Here is a 23,345-nt window from a genome sequence, read left to right as displayed (position 1 = left end):
AATGAGATTTCTAGCTATCATGCCTCCCGAAGAACTTACACCTGGTGGCGCCAAGGCCATATCGGACGACCCTCGTCTGGAGAATGAGCCTCTGGTTTCGGATGATGAACAGGATTGGGCAATCACATTGCGATCTCTTTTCGGCGATGATGAAGTCGACTTGACCACGTATCCCTCGCCCTTCCCCACCCCGCACTCCGAGGCCAAGGATACTTGGGAACGAATCAAGAAAAGTTACGATGTGAATAGTAAGGGTATGGAATCCATCATGAACATGCTCGGTATCGAAGAGGCAAAGCTTCGCGTGGTAGAGATTGCTTTCAGAATTACGACTGCAATTGCTGGTAGAGGAGTTGTCCCCTTGCCAGAAGAGCTTTGCGTCGAATTCAAAGGAAACTTGGGAGTCGGCAAAAAGTCAATCGCAGACCATTACGTTCAAGCTCTTCGGGATTTGGGTGTATGTCGCCACCCTCGACCATACAACCGAATTTACGTGAATCAAGGAGGATCATCTAATCAGACGGGCAACAACCCCCTCAAACCGACCTATGGTTACCTTCCTACAATTGATAAAAGTTACGATGGTGTTGCTGTCACCCTGGTCACTCCACAAGATAATGATCCAACATCAAATGTAGTCAAGCAATTCATCCCGCCTATGGTTATTTATCTCCAGGATTTTGCCGAGTACGAGCTTTACCAACTCTTCGTGAAGGAATTATCCCAGAAGTTCGAAGACAGAGTCGAATTCCAAGGATTCGCTATCAACGGCCTGCCAGTAAAGATACTCATCAAACGGATTGCTAAGAATCAAGAAGCTCTCAAGAATGGCACTACCTATGCAATCAAGAGTCTTGTTCTCGATATCATAAAGCGCCAACACACTCGACTATTTGAGGAGATCAAGACTAACAAGCGTGCCAGAGCTCGTGTCCTTACCCAAGAAGATCTACTCGGTCCTCCTCCTTCGCGAGCCCTAGAAGATCATCCAGCTTGGAAGAAGCTTAACTCCATGATAGGCCTAGAATCAGTGAAGACTGCGGTCAAGTCTTTGATTCTCCAATTGCATTGGAACTACAATCGAGAACTTGCAGAACAGTTACCGGTTAAGATTTCCCTCAATCGAGTCTTCCTAGGAAACCCAGGCACGGGAAAGACAACCGTTGCCAAGCTCTACGCGGAGATGCTGGCTGCTGCCGGATTCTTATCAACCTCGGAGGTCATGGTTCGAAACCCCTCCGACTTTCTCGGCACTTACTTCGGCGAGTCAGAGAATATAACCAGAGAGATTCTAGCGGAAGCAAGAGGCAAAGTTTTGGTGATCGATGAGGCATACATGCTAGGCAGTGGTGACTATGATAGTGTCGATAGCTATCGAACTGCCGTGATCGATACTCTCGTCGGCGAAATCCAGGGCGACAATAACGAAGACCGATGTGTTCTGCTCCTCGGATACCGCGAGCAAATGCAGAAAATGTTTCGAAAAAGCAACCCAGGTCTTGCTCGCAGATTCCCCATGTCGTCGGCATTCCAATTCGAGGACTACACAAAGGAGGAGATTCGCGAGATACTCGAGCTGAAGCTAGCCCAAGATGGCTTGAAGGCTAGCGATGAAGCGAAACAAGTTGCCATGGAAGTGCTAGAGCGCGCGCGAAACTCCCCAACGTTTGCCAATGCTGGAGAGGTCGATATTCTCTTGACCCGAGCAAAGGAAAGACAGCATACTCGACTTGCTGACCTAGGAAATCCTTCTGAAGAATCCTTGCAGACACTCGAGCCTAGTGATATGGATAAGGACTTTAACCGAATTGACGGCGCGGCGGCCGATATTAAGGAGTTGTTCAGTGGCATGATCGGTACCGAATCTCTTGTGGAGAAATTGCAAGGATACCAGAAGATTGTCAAGAACGCGAAGGAGCTCAATCTCGGCGATCCTAGAGAGTTTATTCCCTTCAACTACATCTTCCGCGGCCCTCCGGGCACCGGTAAGACTACAACAGCCAGAAAGATGGGCAGAGTCTTTTACGACATCGGATTTACCGCATCGGCCGAGATTGTCGAGTGTTCTGTGTCAGATCTGATCGGAAAATACATAGGACAGACCGGACCCAAGGTTCGAAAGGTTTTTGAGAAATCACTCGGCAAGGTCCTGCTCATCGACGAAGCCTATCGCCTCTCATCCGGGTCTACGTCCTCGTACGCCTCAGAGGCAGTCGGCGAGATAATCAGTCTCCTGACCCAAGAAAGGTACAAAAACAGACTCGTCGTTATTCTCGCAGGCTACCACAATGAAATGAACAAGTTCCTAGCAACCAACCCCGGTCTTAGCAGCCGATTCCCGGACACCATCGACTTCAAGAACTTGACTTCCCGAGAATGCCGCGATCTGCTGTTTAATTCGCTTAGGCCGAAGACTGCTTTTGATATGGAGAGGATGGCGAGCTGGCAAAAGCTCGATCAATTGTTTAAGGAGCTAAGCGAGCTGCCCTTCTGGGGTAATGCGCGCGATATCGAGACCCTAGTGAAGAACATCATGTCAACGGCGCTGATGAATGGTACCGTGGGTCGCGACCTGGTTTCGCGGGAGGTGGAGAAGATGCTGGAGGAACGCCGAAACCGAGCTAGATACCGGAAACGAAAGCCAGCTCAGCCTTAAGGTGCGGCTCCCTACCTACATTAGATGCTCGATGAACAGTTCTCGAGTGGGTTCCTATGGAATGGGAACATAGTGAGCGGAGTACATGATATTTGCTAAATGATGAATGCGATGATATTACCTCTATCTTTTAACATGACTACGTGAATGCCTAATGTTCGTCGGACTAGGTACCTACGACTAGATTCTCGGTGCCCTTTGTTTCCTTCCAAGATTAAGCATCATGGAAGATAGAAATGACTAACAAAGACTGTGTTTCTTCACAATACGATTGTACCCTACCTAACTAACCCCCTATCGTCCAACAACAAGTGATATATAAATCTATATCCTCTCTTTGAATTCCTCACCCACAGCTCCCATCAACCGTGAGCCCTATCTGACAATCCCCAAGACCAACCCCGAAAACCCCAAACCCCTCCCAAACCCCCACCCAAAAAATTTAACCAACCGCAACCATGAATTTCGCAGAAATATTAGACCTCGTAGACATCCTAGAGCCCGTCTACAAAGCCTCCTACAACCTGAGCATGAAGTACCCGCTCCCCGCGATCCTCATCCTCATCAGCAGCATCCTAACCATATTCGCGATCGCACAGCTCATAAACGAAGTCCTCAACGCCATCTACAATTTCGCCAGCAACCTTTTCCGCAAGCAGTCCAACCCCTACGAGCGGCGGTATGTGCCATACACGCAACCCAACGGCCGCATGGCGAACGAGAAAAACGTACAAAGCTGGACTATGTGGACCGTTCTTGTCGTTTTGGGATATATATTCTTGCCGACGGCGCGTTGTATCGTTTGAGGGAGTATCTATGGTAGTTTATCGGGTACCTCTTAAGTAACATCGCACCCGAGGAGGAGTTGTGAGATACGCACCTGTCTAGGTAGGTATCGAATTGATACCTAAGCATCTTCTACGTTCGGGCGGTACCTACCTGTTAGATGGCGTGGATATATAAGGGAGGTCGTAGATGTTGTGGGGGCTACCTGGCTAGGTGACATATACACATGTAGGTAGGTACACTGACTTTGTATTTTCCTTACCTACCTACCTACTCTCCTTCTGGGTATAAACGGCTTCAAACGTTTTGATGTTCTCAGTAGTGGGCCGTTGTTTGGATAGTTTCAGGTAAGCAGCATTATTATTGTTTTAATTTGTTTAATTTTCGAAATCTTCCTAGAAAGTTTCTAACTTCACTCTTGACAGATTATAGAGGTCCTCTATTGTCTAAAAAAAATCAAAAATTAATTTCGAGGTGCAAGTATTAAGGTATGGCAAATACCTATCGGCGTGGCCGTAGAATATAGGGGCGAACTAGTGGACGGCAGGTGATTTAAATCAATCCAATCTTAGAAGATTCATTAGGATGTTATTAGCGGCATTTACTCTGTACACACTATATTTTACCGCTAAATCCCCTGTAAGAATAAGCGACTTAGCGCTATTCAGCGCACCTTCCTTTAACAATGGCTCAACAACTTAATAATGTGCATAAATCTTGATTTTACAGAAGTAAAAATTATATAATTCAATTCTCCATTCAAACCGTTTTAATTTAAGTTAGGCTAAATCATATTAACTGCATTAAACCTAAGTATCAGTAAGTGGAATTATGAGATGTCGTTTTAAGCTGTTGAACTGTTGTTGAAAGAAGTGGGGATAAAATCACCCCTTATAACCACCCAGTAGAATGCCCTATATTTACAAGGCTAAATAGCGCTTAGTCCCCTGTCATTGTATCAGTAACAGGGGCTTTGGCAGAAAATACAGCGTGTATGCAATCATAAACGCCACTAACTGCACACTATTTTCTAAGCCCTGGAGATTGATTGATTTGGCGGTTTCAGGCATTTCGTGCCCCTGTAATCACTAACCCATCACTTTCAAGGTAGCACACTGATTTATTTAATCGTTCAATCAATAAATATCCACAGGGAACAAGCGTCCCGAGAATAGCTGCCGACTAGCTACCTATTTACGGAACTCATAAGCGCGATATCTACACCGGTACGAATAGACAGAGCCGAGGGTACGCCAGGCTGTGGGTATTGAGCTTACCCCCCGGGTCTTCTGCAGACATGTGGTAAAAAAAAATGATAATATACAAAGTAAACCCATCCGTTCCGTGACACTGTGTTTTGCAACCTCGACCCGTTGACGTCAAAGTCCTTCTAAATAGGAATTAATAATGTGGAAAAGGAGATGGGGCTGTGACCTGCCCCTCATGTTCTGTTAGTAATCAAGTTTTCATTCCTCGTCGTCGACGTGGATCGTCACATCCGCATCCACACCATGCACGCTCTCGTCGTCATCTAGGTCTTCACCACGCGCCGCACGCCTAGCGTTATCGCGTTCGGTGTAGATTTCGGCCCTCTTGGTCTTAGCGATCCGCAGGCAGTCGACATATGTACTAAATTTGACGTTCTCGCGCAGCAGGTAACTAGACTTCCGCTCCCAGTTCGCCATAGCCTTTGTCGAGTTATGACCACGAGGGGTGAATGCTAGGAGCATAGGTGACCGGAGTTGGTTGTGCTTTTTCAAGTCTTCTTCTATAGACTTGACGTAACCATCAAGCGTCTCCAGCTGTTCAGCCTCGGATGCGTTGCTGGGTCGCAACGATTGTGCTGGTGGCGTCCATTCGGCAATGTGAATCCGATCGCCAGGTAATTTGATTCGTGAGCTGCCACCAACTTCGAATGATGATCGGATGCTACTTTGCAGACTGCCCTGGCGGCTGTGCATGCTTGAACGCCCTGCTGCAGCGCTGCCTGGGCGTGGGGGTGGAGGTGGGTCATTAATAGCTGTGACTAGAGCATTGTTGATGATGGCATCGCTCCAACCATATTCAATATTGCTAACACCACCAACAAGCGGGTGTGTGCTCAATCGAGCACTCCAGTAATTAACAGCAAGCGTGAACTCATTACTAATATCAGGAGTTCCCACTTGGAAGAGGTGCACGGCGCCGGTGGGCAGACTCAGAGCCCAAACATGCGGACGACTTCGAGAATACCCAGGCGCGGGGAGGACGGAAGCGAGTGTCTGCCGTAGCGAGAAAGTCCCAACGCTGGTAGCATTTTCCTGCCAATTTCCGCCCCCAACGACGGCACCTGGAGGAGGTTTACGTCCACCACGAGACTTCTGACGCATTGATTTACTCGAGAATGAGAAGAGGCTCATGCTCCCCTTCTGAACAACAGCGAAGACTTCGGTCCAATTCCGATCTTTGGCCTTCTTATCTATGCCATCAAGATGATGCTTATGGATGACAATGCCTTCCTTGACCCAAGGAGGACCTGCAAGCTCCAAGGTTTCATCTTCGAGTAATTGATTGGCTTGGAAGTCGTCACTCATAATAGACTGTCCACTAGTGCCAGGAGGGATATCTTCGCGGATTATTGCTTGGCTCAACGCATTAGCAAAGCCAATAGATTGCTGATAGTCGCCGTGAGGGTATGAGCTAAAGGAGTCCACGGACATCGAAGTTTGGGTCCTACCCAACGAGTAACGGCTCCAAGTGGCGGACGAGGTGGTAGGACTCCAGACCGAATTGCCATCATCAAAGCTAGTACGACTTGAAGACATCCCGTTGCCTGGAAATCTCGGTCTTGATCGACTCTTCGAGTTCCATCTACTCCCAGGGGGACGGACTGGGTCGTTGATTCTCCCGCGGATGGGAATTTGGCCCTCAGAAGGTGCTTTTGACAAGACACTGGGGCTACGTTTGAGCACACCCATAACTGAGAGAGTACTCTGTGTTTGACTCGGCGGCTGACTTGGTTCGGCTCCGAAAAGAGGGAGCCTTTCATCACGAATTGATGAATAAATATCTTTCAATACGAGTTCCATCTGTTGCATCCAGGCCCTCACAGTGCCTTCAAAGGGTGTCTTCACAAGTGGACCGCAGGTATCTACTGGCCCATCCGAGTAATTGCCCATCGACGACTCTGATCGTGGTATTGGTAGCGGTAAAGGTTTAAAGGATGCTCTCCAACTGAGTTTTATCTCCGGTTCTGGCTCATAGGACATAATCGTTTCTGATTCAGAAGGACTAAGTAGGCTATTTTTTCCAGGCAGAACACTAGAGCGATCGAAAGCTTCGGGGGCAGAATCAACTAGTGCATGCTTGATAGTTGTCATGGTGTTCTTGACGAATTGGCTCTTTGTCATCTTCTGGTCGATGTCTGCAAGATGAAGATCTGTATTTAGGAGCATGATCGAGTAACACATTGTATGAATAACATCTATGGCGTGTTAGCAATGGCTTCATCTCCTAGAATTTTAGTCTCTTACCCATAGTCTTAAAACCGTGGTTGGGGTTGCAGTCACACCACCGCGTGGAGAACGCAACTAAGATCCGGTCAACCTGCTGTGTCTCCGCACGCAAAATGAGACGACTACATATTTGTCGCAAAGCAGTGAGAACGCTCTGGTCTGTGAAATCGTAGAGCTCCATATATGCCGTTAATGTTCGTTGTCTCACAAGCCCTTCCTCTCCCATCCAAGATGCTGCCTTTTCTTTCTGAATGAAATCTTCATTTCCGTCAAAAATCTTTTGAGCCTTTTGCCGATCATCTTCTGTTGGCTCGCCCACGGATACTTCAGGTTCGTCTAGAGGCGATCCTACGATCTTGGGGCTACCTTCTGCGCTATCCACCTTCACACTAGGCAAGCCATTATCGGGTTTATTGAGAGAACTGGGAAAAGTCGACATTCTCCTAGGTCCGTCACGACCTTCGACAGGTCTAGGACGAGCCTCTTCAAATGTGGAGTGATGTTGGAGTACCAATTTCGGTGATGGTTGATGCTTAGACAGCCTGTCCTCGTTTTCAATTCCAGTGGTTGGGCGCTCCTGAATACTCTCAAATCTGTCTCTCGGTTCATTGATCATCGGGGAAGATTTGTTACTTTGAGGTTGCTTTTGCTTTTGCTTCCCAGCCACCCGTGGGTTTTCCCCTTCGTCGCTACTATCATGGAAGAATGTTGTGTCACGACTCTCAACAAATTTCTTGGTAGGCAACTCAGGTAGATCCCTCATCGAACTTTCCATCTGCGACCGTCTTCGAGCTGATTCCTGGTTCCTTAAGGCAGAAGTGGATTTTACGGTGCGTATCGTAGCATTCGGGCTCGGCTCATAATCTGGGGAAAAGCCTCGAGATCTACGAGAATTGCGAGAATTATCCTCGTCCTGGGACTCATAGCCACGTGCACGTGCATTCTCCTGCGACGGCGACAAGAGTCCACCAGGGATATTTGTAGTAACGCCTTGCAGGTATGGACTCATGATCTCACGTAGGCTGCTGACAGGACTAGACTCTCGATGGGGAGCTGAATTCTCTTTGAGTTGGGCCACTTCCTTTGGAAGAGGTATCGGAGGAGGCGGCATTGGTGGTTCATTTACAGACTTCTTTCTTCTTCTGAAGAATGAAGACTTCTTCTGGATCACATGAGGTTGAGATGCTGACCGTTGAGATTCCCTAAATTGAGAATCCCTAGACGGGGGAGTAGACTGGGCCTTGGTCTGCGATGAGACATTCTGTAACTTGTTTCCACTTTGATCAGCGGTATCTGCCGACGTGGACGCAAGTTGCGACGGTCTAGGATCCGATGTTGGTGTAGTGTTTCTATAGCCGAATATTCTACTGAAGAATCCTTGCTTCGTCGGGGGTGGCGGTGCCTGGGTTCCATGTGCAACCTCTTTCGATTTCTCGTACCCGATATGCGGCGCGGGAGCAGAATCCATTTCAGTTGGAGGCATCGGAGGAGGTGGCTCACGCGTCGACGGAGCGTACTTAGACTGAGTCGTTCGCATAGTACCAGTTCTCGACCTGGCTGAATTTTTGCGGTCAGGAATCTTCGATTCGGGTTCCGCGGGAGGAATCGGCGGCGGTGCGGCGGCAGTAGAAGGCACGTTTGGACGACGAGGTCCAACGGGAACAGTTGGTGTCGGAGCTGCTTCGTAATCATCAACGAGAAACGTGTTAGAAAATTCAGTCTTCCAAGCATGAGGAGAACTGAGAGAGGGCCTTTGTCCATAGTCAAAACTTGACGACCTACCACCAATGCCATGGGCCCATCGTTGTGTGGTAAGAACCTGCGCGTAGCCAGCATCGATACTATTAGTACTGCTGCTCTTGCTAGTCTTGCCTCCTCTCGAATGTAACACTCTTCCTCCAGATGTACCAGGGTGGCTTCGCTCCCGTAAGCTATTGATCCGGCCTAAGCTCGATTGGAACCCAGAACTGCTATTACTGCGTCGTCCCCTGGAATATTGATCTGATGCCCTACTCGCTCCGTCATCCGTACCATCGAAATCAGAACTGTACGAATATCCATGGCCATGGCTCATACTATTACTCCACATACGCCCCGGTCGAGGGTTATTACTCGTCATAGACTTCGAATAGTCGTTTTGTCTTGGTGGGCTGAGAGGATCATCTTCGAACATATTGGTGCTTGGAGTATGAATTTGACCCAAAGAGAATTGGTCGAGAGAGGACAACATATTGGTAACTAAGGAGTCTCGGGTGAATTGACGGGAGGGAAACGATAGATCGTGGGAGTCTCTCGCATTTCTTCCTCTAGGCAGATTGGGTAGATCAGGCTCGTTTCCTCTATTTTCATCAGAACCGTTATCTAGGAAGGACTCTTCGGAATCGCGCGAGGCTGGTGTTGATGCTGAGGTAGGTACTCGATATGATGCTCGACCTGATACGGGTGGTTTCGTTTTCGACCTCGTTGGGGGCGTGGAGGGCATTGCAGCCACAGAATCGCGACCTCTGTTTGCAGGACTGGAAGTATTGATATTTAAGTCTGGTCGCCAACGTTGGGCTTGTGACCGTCGACTATTCTCGGAGGAATGCATCACTCGATCTAAATTTGGTCGGGTTGGTCAAGTCGGTCAGATTCGAGTGACGTTGAACAGGTCGAACAGGTCGGACAGGTTAGACGAGTTGGACAGGCTGGCAGGGTAAGGTCGGACGACAGCAGAAATGGGGCTGCCATACGCAGCACAAATTAATCATAAGTATTTGTCCTGAGTCTATCTTCACTCCTCCTCCTTCAGCTCTTATTCGACAATCGATATCGCGATATAATTGGTTCCCCTCAATCCTTTCGAGAATTGCGCAAGGTCCCGAAAGGACCAACGCCTGATTCGTCCGCTATCGTGGATTCTTGATTGTTGGTTCTTGTTTGAATATAAATTGACGATCCTCGTGAGAATCTCGATAAGAAAAAGAGGTCGATTTGTGTCAGCGAACCAAAATCCGCGACTATGAATTACAACGAATCGGAGAAATGCATCTGTAATTAGAAATTGCAATGTATTAACGTATTAAAAGAGTCGGTAAAAACGTGAGAATGTGTTTGGAGCACCGCTCCCGGAAAGATTTGAGGATAGAAACGACCGTTGGAACAAGGGGAGGGAAAAAAAAGTGACAGAAAAAGGGACTAAAAGAAGGATTGGCCTGATCAAGACTTCAAGGGTCCAATGTATTGGAATTCATGGACGAAACTTGGGGAAAAGTCAATCAAACCCCAATTTGTCCGAATCGTATGTACGCGAACTCAAAAGTCAAAAGTGAGACCTTCTAGAGATAGGAAATAGGGGACTAGACTCGTCACTGCCTTCAGCGATCCCCTAAAAATGAGAACCCGATAACACGCTTCCACATGATCTTGCCCAGTGTTGGATGTTTTAGGGAATTTTAGGTTTGGTCTAATCTGGTTAGGCTAGCTACCCAGGTTAGGTATCTCCGTACCCAGACTCAGGCACGCTATTGGGTTCACTAACGCCCGAAGTGTGCTAGTAGCTACTTAAATGTGGGGTCTTCAGGTACCAGCAATGATCAAACGATCTCATCTAATTGGACCATTTTTAGGAGTTCGGCGCAGGAACCAGCAGGAACACGTCAACCCCACAAAATATACACGCATTTTCTGTACGGAATACAGAATAATCTGTTGTACTTATCGACTAAGAACTCAAATATCTAAGTACAGTGCAGCACAGATCTCAACTGCCATACGGAACCTTGGAAGCTCGGCATTTTCTAATAAATTTAGATCAGTTCATGTTATTCGATCTCATTCGACATCATAACCCTCATATATTATATCTACCTAATATCATGTAGTTTGGATGATTTCAATGCCATCATTCAAATGTTGTTAATGTGCCTATTACATAGGTATATTATTATATCCTTTATTCTGTTTGTTCCCCCGACTATTAACCAAACAGCTATTATTGACATTGACAGATGGATTGTCTTAGGTTAGGTCCAGAACCGCATCCACACTTGACGATCTCCCTTTTCTGAAAACTGCAGCTAAGACAGATAGCGCATCTTTAGATCATATATTCGACGCCTAAGAGCAATCCCTAATCATATATAAGATTGATAATTTGGCAGTGCTGTTGATATGAAGATTCAATTCAGGTCGAGGGATGTTTCTGAAATATTCGTAATCGGTAGGTATTGGCTTCAGTGGTTGAAGTAAGGCTACGATACTTATGATACACTCATGTAGCCGGACACGTCTGATCCATAACTTACCTCAGGGCTACATTGACGTTGACCCCTATGCCAAGGCCATCAAGCATTGGCTTTAAGGGATTCCGAGAAACCTACGAGCATCCTATGAGGGTATTAGGCGTCATAGCAAGACAAACACATACAGCCAAGTACGTCTACAAGTAATAAAATGTTTCATACCGAGAAGATTTAACAGTCATCAAACTTCCTCAGGCGTTGGAATGTGTTTAATTCAAGCCTAATCTGTAGATGCGCCACGAATCAACGATGCTACCCCCCTGAATCCCTGCAGCCGCGTGGACAGGACCCAATTGCCAGTTCGTCACTCAAATCTTGTCTTGTCCTTCGATGTGAAACTTCTAATCTGCATGTTCTCGATGTCGGCACATTTTAACTCTTTTATTTTCCTATTAAATACTTGATCACTTCACTTCCGCACCGATTATACCATGATTATACCACAGAACTGGCCAAGAACCGCCGTTTTCTTGTCGACGATGATAATCTGTTACTTGCCATTTACTAACAAATGTCCGTGAAAGGAGAACTTGGAAGTTTTTAGCCAATCCCGGGTAATCGTATCGTTTCACCTGCCAAGTTGAGTGCTTCCATCCGCATCATGCACTTAAAAGGGTGAAATAAACTTGGAAGGCTTCCTAGATACCTTTGCACCATTACCAAAAAAAAATTCAGGGGCACCAATATCATGACAAGAAAACATGCAAAAAACATGCAAAACGCATCATCGTCACCTATCAATCCGCTTCTTCTTGATCAGCACCCAGAAACGATAACAATTCAGTGTCAAGGGAGGAACATCAATGACGGGAACCGGTAGATTCCCATCAATCATTAATGCTGTCACCTAATAGTCAACAATTGCTGTGGCAATAAGAGAATCGCGCCCAATCGACCGTCGGATACTTCGGGTATGTGTCGCACAACCTAAGGTGCCTCCCATGCGTGGCCGTTATCTGCAGAAGTAGCGAATGCCGAATACGCCAAATCCGCCAAGTCAACTCAACTCGTAGAGTCGGATAGGCCACCGGGCGCAAAAGCTAACTGCGGGCGCCATGAAGCTTCTCCAACTCTGATCAAGACAAAAATCCAGTTAGATAGACTATTAATCGTCCCGGCAAAAACGCAACCGAGTTAGAGGTTCTTATTCCGATCTACACTTTTTGCAGAACAGCTACCCCCTATTTCTTCATTTTTCCAGTTTCGCTCTAGATCGTAGTTGGGAATTAGGCAGTATGCTTTTGCCGCGCATGTTACTACCACTTCCAGGCGCGCGCTCGGTGCTAATATTTTAGTATTTGCGCTCGAGGTAACCTCCGCGCTTTTAGGTTAAGGGAGTGACTGATGTCGGCGGCTAAGCTAAATTGACGTTCCAACGGCAAGCTAGCCGCTCAAAACGTCACCACGTGAAATCTGAGCGTATCGCGTATTGGTGTAGATCTGTTCTTGAATGAGTTGTTTGCATGTGACGTAAAATCAACCGCACATGGCACTTGAAGTAGATATTTGTAGGCGGCAGATTGAGGCCATCTTTTCTCATCTCATCTGATTTATCAATCGGGCTGTGACCCGACTGGCCTATCGAGACCTTAAAGCCAACCAGCCAGCGTAAGCAACCAGGACGGCAACCCGTAATCTTGCGTGACGATGTCTCGGTAAGCGTTCCGATGATGCTACGGTGAGATGGATGCGTGAGGGCGGATGGGAAATTAACGGGATCAGCCGAGACATAAGCTCTTCCTTCATTGCTGATCTGACATCCAGGAGGATCGAAGTGGAAATGACGCCAATTGCCGTGCTTATGTTTTTTTCACGGAGACGACATGCTTACGCAGATTCATCAAGTACTGGGTACTAATGTAGGTATTCGTGTAGGAGTGTACCACAAAAAGAAAATTCAAATGCATGCTTACACATCTATCGTATCATGTCTTAGAAAATCTTGTATATAAAATATAGCTGAGATGTTCGATTGATGTAGCCATATCTAGTCTGGAGCCATAACCCACGATCATGATCAAGTAGTAGTTTAGAATGAGATTCGAGATAATGCTGTTTGCTTCTGACGCGCCAAAGCAGCTAAGGTAATATGAACGATAGACCAGAGCTGTTTGTGATACGTTGATATTCCAGCATTCTACCTAATGACTTACATATATCCCTTGAATCGAAACCCAACATTGAAGAAGTGGAATCAATTACCATTTCCACTACCATTGCCACCTCCAATTACGTTCGACTGATCATGCCTGACAGCAAACTGCCTGAAGGTGTCCAAGTCAACCGTACTTAACGCACTGTCTTCGGTGGCATCCATATCTACCCGTGGGACGCCCAACATGGTGACCTTGCCGGTGCGGTACGCCTGGTAGGCCTCGAGCCACCGGGCCGTGCACAGACACCACTTGCAGCCGCCCTTGAGCCCGATAGACCTCAGGTCGTTGCCCCGGGAGGCCGAATAGTCGAGGAACTCGTCCGTGACAATCCCGGCCACGGCGTGGTTCCCCGGGTCGATGCCGCCTCCGGTGCGACAGTAGCCGTCGCGGAAGAAGCCGGTCACGGGCTGGCGAGAGAATAGCCTAAGGGGTTGCTTAAAGACTATATTACGCCATATTATGCAAGTTAGTATCGTTCATTCGGTGCGACTGTGTAATAAGCACTACTGTAATTACCTAGCCTCGTAATTGTGGGGAGACTAGATGAGTTGTACTTTGTGATATGCGGGTTTTCTGGCTTTCCGTACCATTCAGAGGTCCAGAAGCCATCGTTCTTCTACGGGAGGGACGTGCGGCTCGTATGACACTTGCGCTATGCCCGGATTGTGCAACTAATTATATACGATCGGGCTGTGGGAGATTCCGATTTGATGTGTTTTTTGTTTTGTTAGTGTTCTTTGCTTTGTTTTTTTCACGAGAAGATTTTTTGAGATGGACCGAATTCAATTGGAAAAGATTTTTGATAATTGGTGGCTTAATCATTAAAAAATTGGAATAAAGAGCCACTAATACTGCATAACTACAGCTAATGCAAACTAAAAGGCGAAACACGATACCCAAAAATGTGACGTCACAAAAGTAAATATTACAGGAAAGAACGCGGGAGTAATTGCTAAAGCAGTGTTAGGGAGCTCTTAGTCCGACATAATCGTCATTCGATCTTCATTTTTCTTTCAAGCTTCACCCTTTCGCATTTCCCTATTTCTACTGCCTCATGTATAGATACATATACGGATGACAAAGACACGAAGGCACAAATACATACACAAATACCCATCGATTATTCGTCCATTATTGCTTACCATAGAAAGCTATAATTTCCGATGTTTAGCGGAGCCGATGGCCGAATGGCGGATAATCGATCCAATATCACTTATGCATATTCTTACTGAGCCACAATTCCACGTCCTTTTTTCCTTTCGATCGTAAACAAGCATTCTGTAATAGCCTATTCACCACTGCCAGCACTACTTACTACAGCGTATACCTGCTGCCTACTTCATTAGCTACAGTAGTTATTATACTACGATACGATGTAGCACAGAAAAGGAAAGAAGAAAAAACAAAGCAGGGGAAAAGCGGCGAGGTATTTACACGCGTCGTTATACTGGTTGCATCTGGTGGCTTAATATTGGCTGCAGCTAACTTCCCGTCTTTTCCCAACCTTTCTTTTGAAATATGTTTCAAAGGCCAAAGACCTTCCACTAACTACTTGGAAGGAAGCCATGATGATCCATCAATCAAACAGAATAAACAAAAAGAGAAGGTTTAGAACTGTTCGAGGAGTCGGCTTCTAAAATACAAATGAGACTTAAGGATTCGAGGTGCCCCTGAAGCAGCCAGTAATTCGACCTGCGTCAATTTTATGTACGTATGATGCAAGTAAGCAAACATGGCGTGTACAGCCACCGCGATCTTGACCAGCCAGCCAGCCAAGTCACAGTATTGCAACTGTAAAAGAACAAGTTTTTCAAAAAACTTCTGCCGGTGGGATACGGACCGACAAGATACCTATGGCATATGTATGTAGGTACATACATATGATGGCAGGAGAAAACTAACTACTAGTCTCTTCTCTTTACGAGAAAAGAGACACATCACCACTCGTTCTAGAGGATTCTGGTGTCTTTTTATCTTTGTTCCAAGATGGGACGAACATCTATCCGGGATCGGCTGGCCAACCGAGATCTTGCTTCATCTACTACGTAGTATCTCGAGCGCTGCAAGAAGGTTGTTAGGTTGTCAAGAGAACAAGATTCTCGGGACTGTCACACGGGAACTACTGTACGGGTCGCATGGAAGACCGTGAACGCTATCGGATGGGCTATCCTGTGAGTTCCACAGTTATGAAAGAATATCACCGCTGTTTGGACATAGAATTTCCAATGAACCCCGTATTATGTGTACTAATATGTACATATATCCGATTCCCAATATCGTATTCGTAGGGAAATTAGGGGGTTCTAATTTTGGTCTCTTTCTTTGCGCTAACGCCGTTCTGGGAAATCTGCATGGGCTTCTCTAATAGCCAATCATTCTCGACACCATTCCGACTTGGGCAGTTGGGTAACAGTACATTCGGCGTTACGACCAACTTACCAGCGGTTGGGACAATTGGTAGTCGGCAAAGTCTGCAAGTTGGCATGCAACCCCTCGCATGATCTGCACCAATGCTCGACAGGCATTGGCTTTCATGAATCCAATACGACAGGGACACGAGGTACCGAAGACCGAAGTTCTAAGAACCTTGCGCCAGCCTCAACGTCAGCCAACTTCACTGTCCGTGTGGAGTCGATAGGTGATGGATTGAGCTTAACTGAATTTACGGGGCTGGTTATGCCCATGGAACGTTGAGATTGACTGGTATCGACGCCCCAGCTGAGATGTACCCCTTACGGTCCACCGCAGCGCGATGTTACTGTACTCTAACTTCGTACATAAAGAGACGCACCCAGCCGAAATGTTTTTTTCCACCCTCATCAGCTTCTAGGCAGCTCAACCGTATAAACAGTTGCTCAAGTCACTCGTTTCGCTTGTGCAGCATCGGCTCGCCCTGATTCTCGGTCGCTTCTCGTCGTTCGCTAACATATTTCTAATTTAATAATTATTTCCTTGGATCGTACCGGTCGTCGAAAATGCGTGGAATATTCTTAAGCCTGGGGGCTCTCACTCTGGCTGGCGCTGCCAGTGCAGAGGAGAAGCGTAACTACCCCGTATCCGAAGGGTCTTACCCGACCTACCCCGAATACCCATCGTATCCTTCTCAGCCGGAGCAATCAACCTCAAGCGCTCCGCCGAGCCCTCCTCCGGCGTACCCCACGCAGGCTCAGAGCTCGTCTACGCTCGTCCACAGCTCCAGCACTCTCCCCGTCTCTTCCAAGACTCAGAGTGTTCCGTCTTACCCTACGTACCCGGTTGGCGGCCATAGCTCCGAGTCTACCAGCTCTACTTTGGCGGTAAGCTCTAGCACAGTCTCCATCCCATCGTACCCGACGTATCCTGCGGGCGGCGAATCTAGCAGCACCATCATCATCAGCACTTCCACCAGTGCTGCTGTCAGCTCCAGCACCGCCAGCGTACCTGGTTACCCGACCTACCCTGCCGGTGGCTTCAGCTCAGCTTCAACCACTGTTGCTACTTCCAGCGCAACCCACCCCCACCCCCAGCCGTCGTACCCGGCGAGCTCTAAGTCTAGCAGCATCTTCTCAACCTCTTCCACTGCTGCCTTCAGCTCTAGCTCAACCGTTCCTGGTTACCCGTCTTTCCCTCAGAGCTCTAGCTCTCAGTCTAAGCCGGTTCCCAGCTCCAGCTCGGCCACATTCTCCATTCCGTCGTACCCCACCTACCCGGCCGGATCTTCCAGCTTCGGATCCAGCAGCACTCTTGCTACTCCGTCTTCTTCCAAGCCGGTTGTCCCTAGCAGCTCCGTACCGGGCTACCCAGTTGGAACCCCTTCGGTTTCTTCTGCTACTTCTGTCTCGTCCGCCACCAAGAGCAGCTCCGTCCCCGTTGTAGGATACCCTACCGGACCGGTCGGCTCTTTCTCGTCCGCCTCCACCACGGCGTACACGACCTCGACGATCTACACGACCTCCGAGATTACCGTCACCTCTTGCCACCCCACGGTGACCAACTGCCCTGGTACCCCTCACGTTACCACTGTGACGGTTCCTCTTACTACGACTGTTTGCCCTGTGACCGAGACCAAGACGACGCCCGTTCCTACCAAGCCCTCTCACACCAAGTCTATCCCTGGTGTGCCCAGCTACTCAGCTTCGATCCCTTCTGGTCCTAGTTCTGTGTCTGTTCCTACTGCCTCTACGTCTGTGCCCATTGGCTCTAGCTCCACTTTTGCCACTGGCACCACCTCTCTACCTATTGGATCTAGCTCTACCATCGCTACCGGCTCTACCAGCGTCCCTGGCTACCCCACTGGCCCCGTTCCTCAGGCCTCGAGCTCGACTTCTGTCACCGTCCCCGTCAGCTCCAGCACTGCCAGCGTGCCCGGATACCCCACCGTTCCTATCCCGGGTGTTAGCTCCAGCACTGTCGTCTCTAGCTCTGGTACTCTCCCCGTGAGCTCCAGCACCGTCAGTGTTCCTGGATACCCTACCGGACCCGCTCCTCAGGTTTCCAGCTCCACTACTGCTAAGCTCACCACCTCTACCATCTACACAACGACTGTCCGCACTGTTACCTCGTGCGCTCCTGAGGTCACCAACTGCCCCGGCACCCCTGGCAAGCCCCATGTCACCACTGAGACTATTCCCCTTACCACCACTGTCTGCCCTGTGACTGAGACTAAGACCATCCCCGTTGTCCCTACTGGATACCCCGTGCCCAGCTCCAGCGTTGTCATCTCTACTACCAGCCAGCAGAAGCCCACCACCAGTGTCCCTGGTGTTCCCACTGGCCCTACTGGATACCCGGTCTCTAGCTCCACTACCATCACCAAGTACCTAACCTCCACTGCTACCAAGCCCCAGTACACGACCTCCACTCTGTACTCTACCACTGTCCGCACTATTACCTCTTGCGGCCCTGAGGTTACTAACTGCCCCGGCACTCCTGGCAAGCCCCATGTGACCACCGATGTTGTCACCGTTGGCACCACTATCTGCCCCGTGACTGAGACCACCCCCGTCGTTTCGACTGGTGTTTCCTCTGCTACCACCGTCCCGACCTACCCTGCGTCCTCCCCTATCGTCCCCGCGACTACCCCGGCCGCAACTACGTCTGTCCCTGTTGGCAAGTACACCACGTCGACTCTCTACTCGACCACCGTGCGCACTATTACCTCTTGCGCTCCTTCAGTCACTAACTGCCCTGGTACCCCCGGCTACCCCCACGTTACCACTGAGACTATCTCTGTCGGTACCACCGTCTGCCCGGTCACTTCTACCTCGGTTCCCGTCGGAAGCGCCACCACGCCTGTCGGCAAGCCCAGCTCTCCTGCTGCTCCTCCCTCTTATCCTACCTCCGTAGTGGTCCCTCCCCCGGCCTCGCACCCCGGTTCCTCCCCGGTTGCCTCGCACCCTCCGTCGTCTCCCGTCGCTCCCCCGGCTTCGTACCCAGTGTACCCCACTGGCTACCCTACCGGTGGTTCCAGCACTCTCTCGACCTCCGTCGTTCCTCCTTACCCCACCGTCGTCCCCAGCGGCCCCGCTTCCAGCCCTAGCACTCCCGCTGGCACTGGCAGCCCCGTTCCCCCGGCTGTGACGACCCCCACCACGCCTTCCGGCTACCCTACCATCCCCACCGCCGCTGCTGGCCGTCTTGAGCGCGGTTTCGCCGGTGTGGCTGCCGCCGTTGTCGTCGCTGCCCTCCTATAAGGGACATGACGAATAGGCGTTGGTGTTGACGAATCCCTTCTTGTTCTTCATGTAACATGGTGAATGAAAGGAAGGGAAGGAGAGAAATTAACGGTGTTCGATTCGGAGGATAGGAAAGCTTGGGGTTTATTGCATACATACGGAGGGGGCGGCTTGAGGATATCAGGTCTGGTTAGACTGGTTTATATAAAAAAGGGTTACGAATTTTCTTTAGTAGCGATCTTTTAATTAATTGTTTATGACGTAGAGTATTTTAGCTTTCTCACTTCGAAGAATATAAATTCGACTTTTCACGACCCGCCAGTTTTACTGGTTTTGCTTGGTATTTGGTGATTGTGATTTAATGTGTTTTACGCGTGTTTAGGTATTCTAAGTCTTGTTTGAAGTACCAAGGTTTGGGTTGAAAGTTTTGCATGGTGCTCTTTTTTTAGTGGCTCGTCCCCTAGAATTTAGTAGGTGTCCGCTGTATTTCAGTAGAGTTATAGGTGAACCGATAACTATTAGGTCTAACTCAAAGGAGCGTAGGTGATGCGTGAAATCTTCTATCCATTTGATAAATTTATTGATAGGATTGAGGTACAATATGGTGATAGGTACCCCTAGTCTTTGATGATAAGCTACCTAATTACCTACAGTCCCTGGGTAGCTCAATCCCAATTTCCCCTATCCCTCATCCTCATCACTACTGTCTGCTGCTCTATCGGGCTTTCCATCGGCAGTGTCAGTAAGAGGCCTATATAAGCAATATTGTTAGATAATAGTGAAACCATATACAGATCATCCGGAATTTACTTACCGCAACAGTCTTTTCACAATGTCTTGCAAGATCTGAGTGCAGTTTTTGTTTCTTTCTTGTAATATTACGCCGTTCTTCGCGTCGCGTAATTTGTCGAGCCAGAAGTACTTCTCGACGGGGATGATGGCGTTACGCTGATCAGTTGGCATATCCGGTGATGTGTCTAGCAACAGATTATTGAATATTTTTCGAATATTTCTCGGATTTTGTAACTGTTGTCGATATTTTCGTAAATCCGTCGATTTCGCGTTGGGAAGGTTTCCTTCGACCGGCCACGTATCTTCAAGGAGCATAATGAGGGCTGTAAACCCGACTGCCAAGGCGGTGGCAACAGAACTACCAGCAGCTGCACGAAAATCATATCTTGTTGACGGCAACGAGCCAGCAAGCCCTTTCACTTGGCCAGGAAAAAAGAACTCTGCTTCAGACTTAGCTCTGTCATCGCCATATCCAGCCTCACGAGCACCACCGATGCAGATGACATGCGCTCCCTCTCCTTTGTCACTCAGTTTAGCCATATATGGCTTTGTAGGACTATTTGCGCCTTGGTCGCTAGCTGCTCCGAACAGGAGAATACCTTCCGCCCGAGCTTCTTTGACTGCATTTTCCAGTCCAAGGTGCTCTCCTGGGATGGTCCAGCTCATCGAAATAATATGGACCCTCTTTTCAATGGCCCATCTGATCGCCTATATGGGTGATTGAAACTGTTAGCTACTATTCAAGAGAATTCTAGTTCACGGGTTTTCGTCACAAGGATAAACCTAATGGGGAGGGGGCTGATCTTGCCTTTGCAGCTGAATCATGAGTGGGCTGGAACACGCCTTGCTCTGATTGCGTCTGGTCTAGGCGTGCGATATATAACGTGGCATTGGGACAGATCTTTCGGATGAGTGCTGCCATTATTGTCCCATGTCCAGTAGAAGACGAAAACCATGAATTCTGACCAATGAAGTCAGATGAACTCTTATCAGCGTAGAACGACCTACACCTGTCGTTAATACATCCGATTTCTTGGGCAAAATGCCAGTCAATTCCGTCGTCGAGAACAGCTACTTGGATTCCGTTACTAGCCGATGGTTCTGATGGCATGAAATTCGCCATGATTCCAGTAAATGACTCTATAGTATGGATCCATTTATTTCTGCCGTAAAAACTGCCATTAGCTCTTGTCTGTCGTGTGTCTTGAATTTGCGGGATTGGTAAATGCGCATCTTAGAGTCTTACGTAGTTACCAGGACTGTGGGGTCTACCCATTCCTCGTGAACCATGAACTTATGTGGTTCGAGACGTATGACAATAGACTTAATCCGGGGACAATTCTTGACCATCCTCGCAATAAAATCTCTTGCATAGCCTTCTATCCTGCCATCAGATTCCGTTTTTGGATAAATCTTCACAAATATAGACTCCAGCTAGGTTTTTGTCAGTATACGAATAGGGTATCATATAAGATAGAGGGATAGATAAGTAAACTTACCATGCCCATCTCAGCAAGTCCCTCTGTGCTTGACCAGTCTCGAAGTACAGAGTGATTACCACTACTAGAGAGACGAAGAGTTCGTGCATGAGGCACTGCTTTCTTGAGCACCGTACTTGACAAATCAATTTTCACCCAATCGAAATCCTCAATTTCGAATTCGTCTAATCTCTCAATAACATCGTCTTGGTGAAGGCAGGTATCGTCATCGTCGACAACGAGCTTGTGGATCTTTTTGACCCCTTTTCTTTTCAATGTATCAAATATTGGAACGAAGTCCCTCCGCCCGGATCCTTTTAGTTTCATGTCATCCCCAGGCGAATGGGATATGTGAAATGGGTGCTGCGGAATTCGAACATATTGCAGTATGTCTTCGAAATTCAATGTTTCAATAAATGACAGGAACTGTGGCTCTGAAGCCGGTTCCAAGTCTTGTAGCTCGCGCAGGTCGAAATGGATCCCTCGCTCGGATGCCTTATGGGTTAACCCATTATGTGGATGAGTGGTTACTGTTCGTCCATATAGAAGGGCTAGAACATTATCTCGATCTTCTAAATGCATGATGTTATCCTTGAGCAAGAATGTGATTTTATCTTGGACCGGCCCATCGTTGGCTTTGCCAGACTCGTAGACACGATGAAGGTAGGGCGACCTTCCAAAATTATCAGTACATTCCAGTGCAGCAGGACACCAAGCAATCATCCGCTTCACGAGATTGAACTGGGCCGTTTCCTCGGCTTCATCACACTCGACATAAGTTGAGGCTATATGGAGCGGTGTCCGACCATCACCATCTTTATACATTCCAGGTCCTTCTATCGGCTGCTTGCTGCCTAAGCCTTGTTGTTCAGTTGACGTGGCATCCTCTCTGGACCAACTCAAGATATTGATATCTCCGGGCCGTTCATGCAAAATATTCAGCCTAGCTTGAGAAAACATGTTCTTCTCGGCGACTGTACTTGAATCTAGGCAATCACACTGATCCTATTGAATTCAGTATTGAGCTTCTACTTGGGTAGGTACTGGTGGGAATACTTACAGCTGTTGACTTTGATGCCTCGGAAGTCTCATAGAAAAACTCGAGAAACCCAGGGGCGTCTAGGTTGCGGATGAAAGGTAGGGTAGCGCTAAGCAGTTCTCCTTGATTTCTTGTTCTTTTGAGAATATTCGATACCTGTGAGGGAAAGTGGCGGACAAAAAGGCGGAAGGGTTCCTCGGTTTTGTGAGCTTTGCACTTTCTGGATAGCCTATCTAAGATAGATTCGTTTTCATCTACCCCTCTAAGATATAGTTCGGGATGCTTTTCCATTGCCCATATAAAAAGGGGGAATCTCTGCTCGAGAGTTTTGGGGACTTGGGCTAGAAAATGAAAGAACGATATTGCACAGCCTCCCCTCTTGTCTACATCCAGCAGATGTTGCTCAGGTATTTTATTGCGAAAATGTTCATCGATATCCTCAACGGTACACTTTTTCGTCGCCAGTAGTGCCCTGAAGGCCCTCGCAATTGAATTCCAGGAATAGTCAACATCTTCAAGGGCTGTGGCATCATCAGCTGACTCCTCTTGCACTGAAGATAGTGCATTTGGTCTATGACCGGGCTGTTGGAAGATTAACTTGGTTGTTCCAGGTTTATTGGTCGCCATAGCTTCAAGATGCCATGGAGTAGCGTTCGAAGTAGTTCAGAAATATCGATTGAAGGTAGGTAGGTATTCTAGAGGGGTTATTTCTACTACCTAACCTATGAGGGAGGGACAGCAATCTCAGCTAAGCACACAAAGTAAAACGGCATACTTCGAAGCGGGTACGCTTGCGTATAATATAGGTAGGTACCTAGGTAATGGAAGGCAGGGGGCTCCATGAATAAAGTATTAGGCACGTCTAACTGGTGTGGTTGTATCGGCTTATCTAGGTAGGTAGGGAGGTAGGTACATGTATGCTTACCAGCCGAGCTGGTTGAAACCGGCGCATGTACCTAGGTAGGTATTGATATAAGGAAGGCAGTGCCTCGTCTAGATTTTTGAGG

The 23,345-nt window shown here is 48.0% G+C and overlaps 6 protein-coding genes across 6 annotated transcripts; 3 read left to right on the top strand and 3 right to left on the bottom strand.

Moving 5' to 3' along the window:
• Positions 1-19: 19 nt before the first annotated feature.
• Positions 20-2,682, top strand: GGS22DRAFT_199183 (ATPases of the AAA+ class; the record flags this gene model as incomplete). The annotated part of the gene is made up of 1 exon (XM_047966254.1): positions 20-2,682. One exon carries the CDS (start codon positions 20-22, stop codon positions 2,654-2,656), a length of 2,637 nt encoding a protein of 878 aa, XP_047820704.1. The 3' UTR covers positions 2,657-2,682.
• Positions 2,683-3,106: 424 nt separating this feature from the next.
• GGS22DRAFT_158897 (uncharacterized protein) lies at positions 3,107-3,470 on the top strand. The gene has a single exon (XM_047960708.1). It carries the CDS (start codon positions 3,115-3,117, stop codon positions 3,460-3,462), a length of 348 nt encoding a protein of 115 aa, XP_047820703.1. The 5' UTR covers positions 3,107-3,114; the 3' UTR covers positions 3,463-3,470.
• Positions 3,471-4,559: 1,089 nt separating this feature from the next.
• GGS22DRAFT_118744 (uncharacterized protein) lies at positions 4,560-9,878 on the bottom strand. Its single transcript, XM_047958168.1, has 2 exons — positions 6,955-9,878; positions 4,560-6,905 (listed from the first exon to the last, which is right to left on the bottom strand). The coding sequence occupies exons 1-2, from the start codon at positions 9,524-9,526 to the stop codon at positions 4,909-4,911; spliced, it is 4,569 nt and encodes a 1,522-aa protein (XP_047820702.1). The 5' UTR covers positions 9,527-9,878; the 3' UTR covers positions 4,560-4,908.
• Positions 9,879-13,345: 3,467 nt separating this feature from the next.
• GGS22DRAFT_158892 (uncharacterized protein) lies at positions 13,346-14,096 on the bottom strand. The gene is made up of 2 exons (XM_047960707.1): positions 13,963-14,096; positions 13,346-13,817 (listed from the first exon to the last, which is right to left on the bottom strand). The coding sequence occupies exons 1-2, from the start codon at positions 13,982-13,984 to the stop codon at positions 13,414-13,416; spliced, it is 426 nt and encodes a 141-aa protein (XP_047820701.1). The 5' UTR covers positions 13,985-14,096; the 3' UTR covers positions 13,346-13,413.
• A 1,836-nt stretch (positions 14,097-15,932) lies between these two features.
• On the top strand, positions 15,933-19,350 carry GGS22DRAFT_158886 (uncharacterized protein). The gene has a single exon (XM_047960706.1). It carries the CDS (start codon positions 16,351-16,353, stop codon positions 19,045-19,047), a length of 2,697 nt encoding a protein of 898 aa, XP_047820700.1. The 5' UTR covers positions 15,933-16,350; the 3' UTR covers positions 19,048-19,350.
• A 242-nt stretch (positions 19,351-19,592) lies between these two features.
• On the bottom strand, positions 19,593-23,220 carry GGS22DRAFT_158885 (uncharacterized protein). Its single transcript, XM_047960705.1, has 6 exons — positions 22,360-23,220; positions 21,321-22,304; positions 21,068-21,255; positions 20,630-20,984; positions 19,844-20,529; positions 19,593-19,780 (listed from the first exon to the last, which is right to left on the bottom strand). The coding sequence occupies exons 1-6, from the start codon at positions 22,963-22,965 to the stop codon at positions 19,711-19,713; spliced, it is 2,889 nt and encodes a 962-aa protein (XP_047820699.1). The 5' UTR covers positions 22,966-23,220; the 3' UTR covers positions 19,593-19,710.
• Between the last annotated feature and the right edge of the window lie 125 nt (positions 23,221-23,345).

The sequence above is a fragment of the Annulohypoxylon maeteangense genome, assembly GCF_022496945.1.
Source record: "Annulohypoxylon maeteangense strain CBS 123835 unplaced genomic scaffold GGS22scaffold_5, whole genome shotgun sequence".
Classification (NCBI taxonomy): Eukaryota; Fungi; Ascomycota; class Sordariomycetes; order Xylariales; family Hypoxylaceae; genus Annulohypoxylon; species Annulohypoxylon maeteangense.
This window is presented reverse-complemented; position numbering and strand designations above follow the sequence as displayed.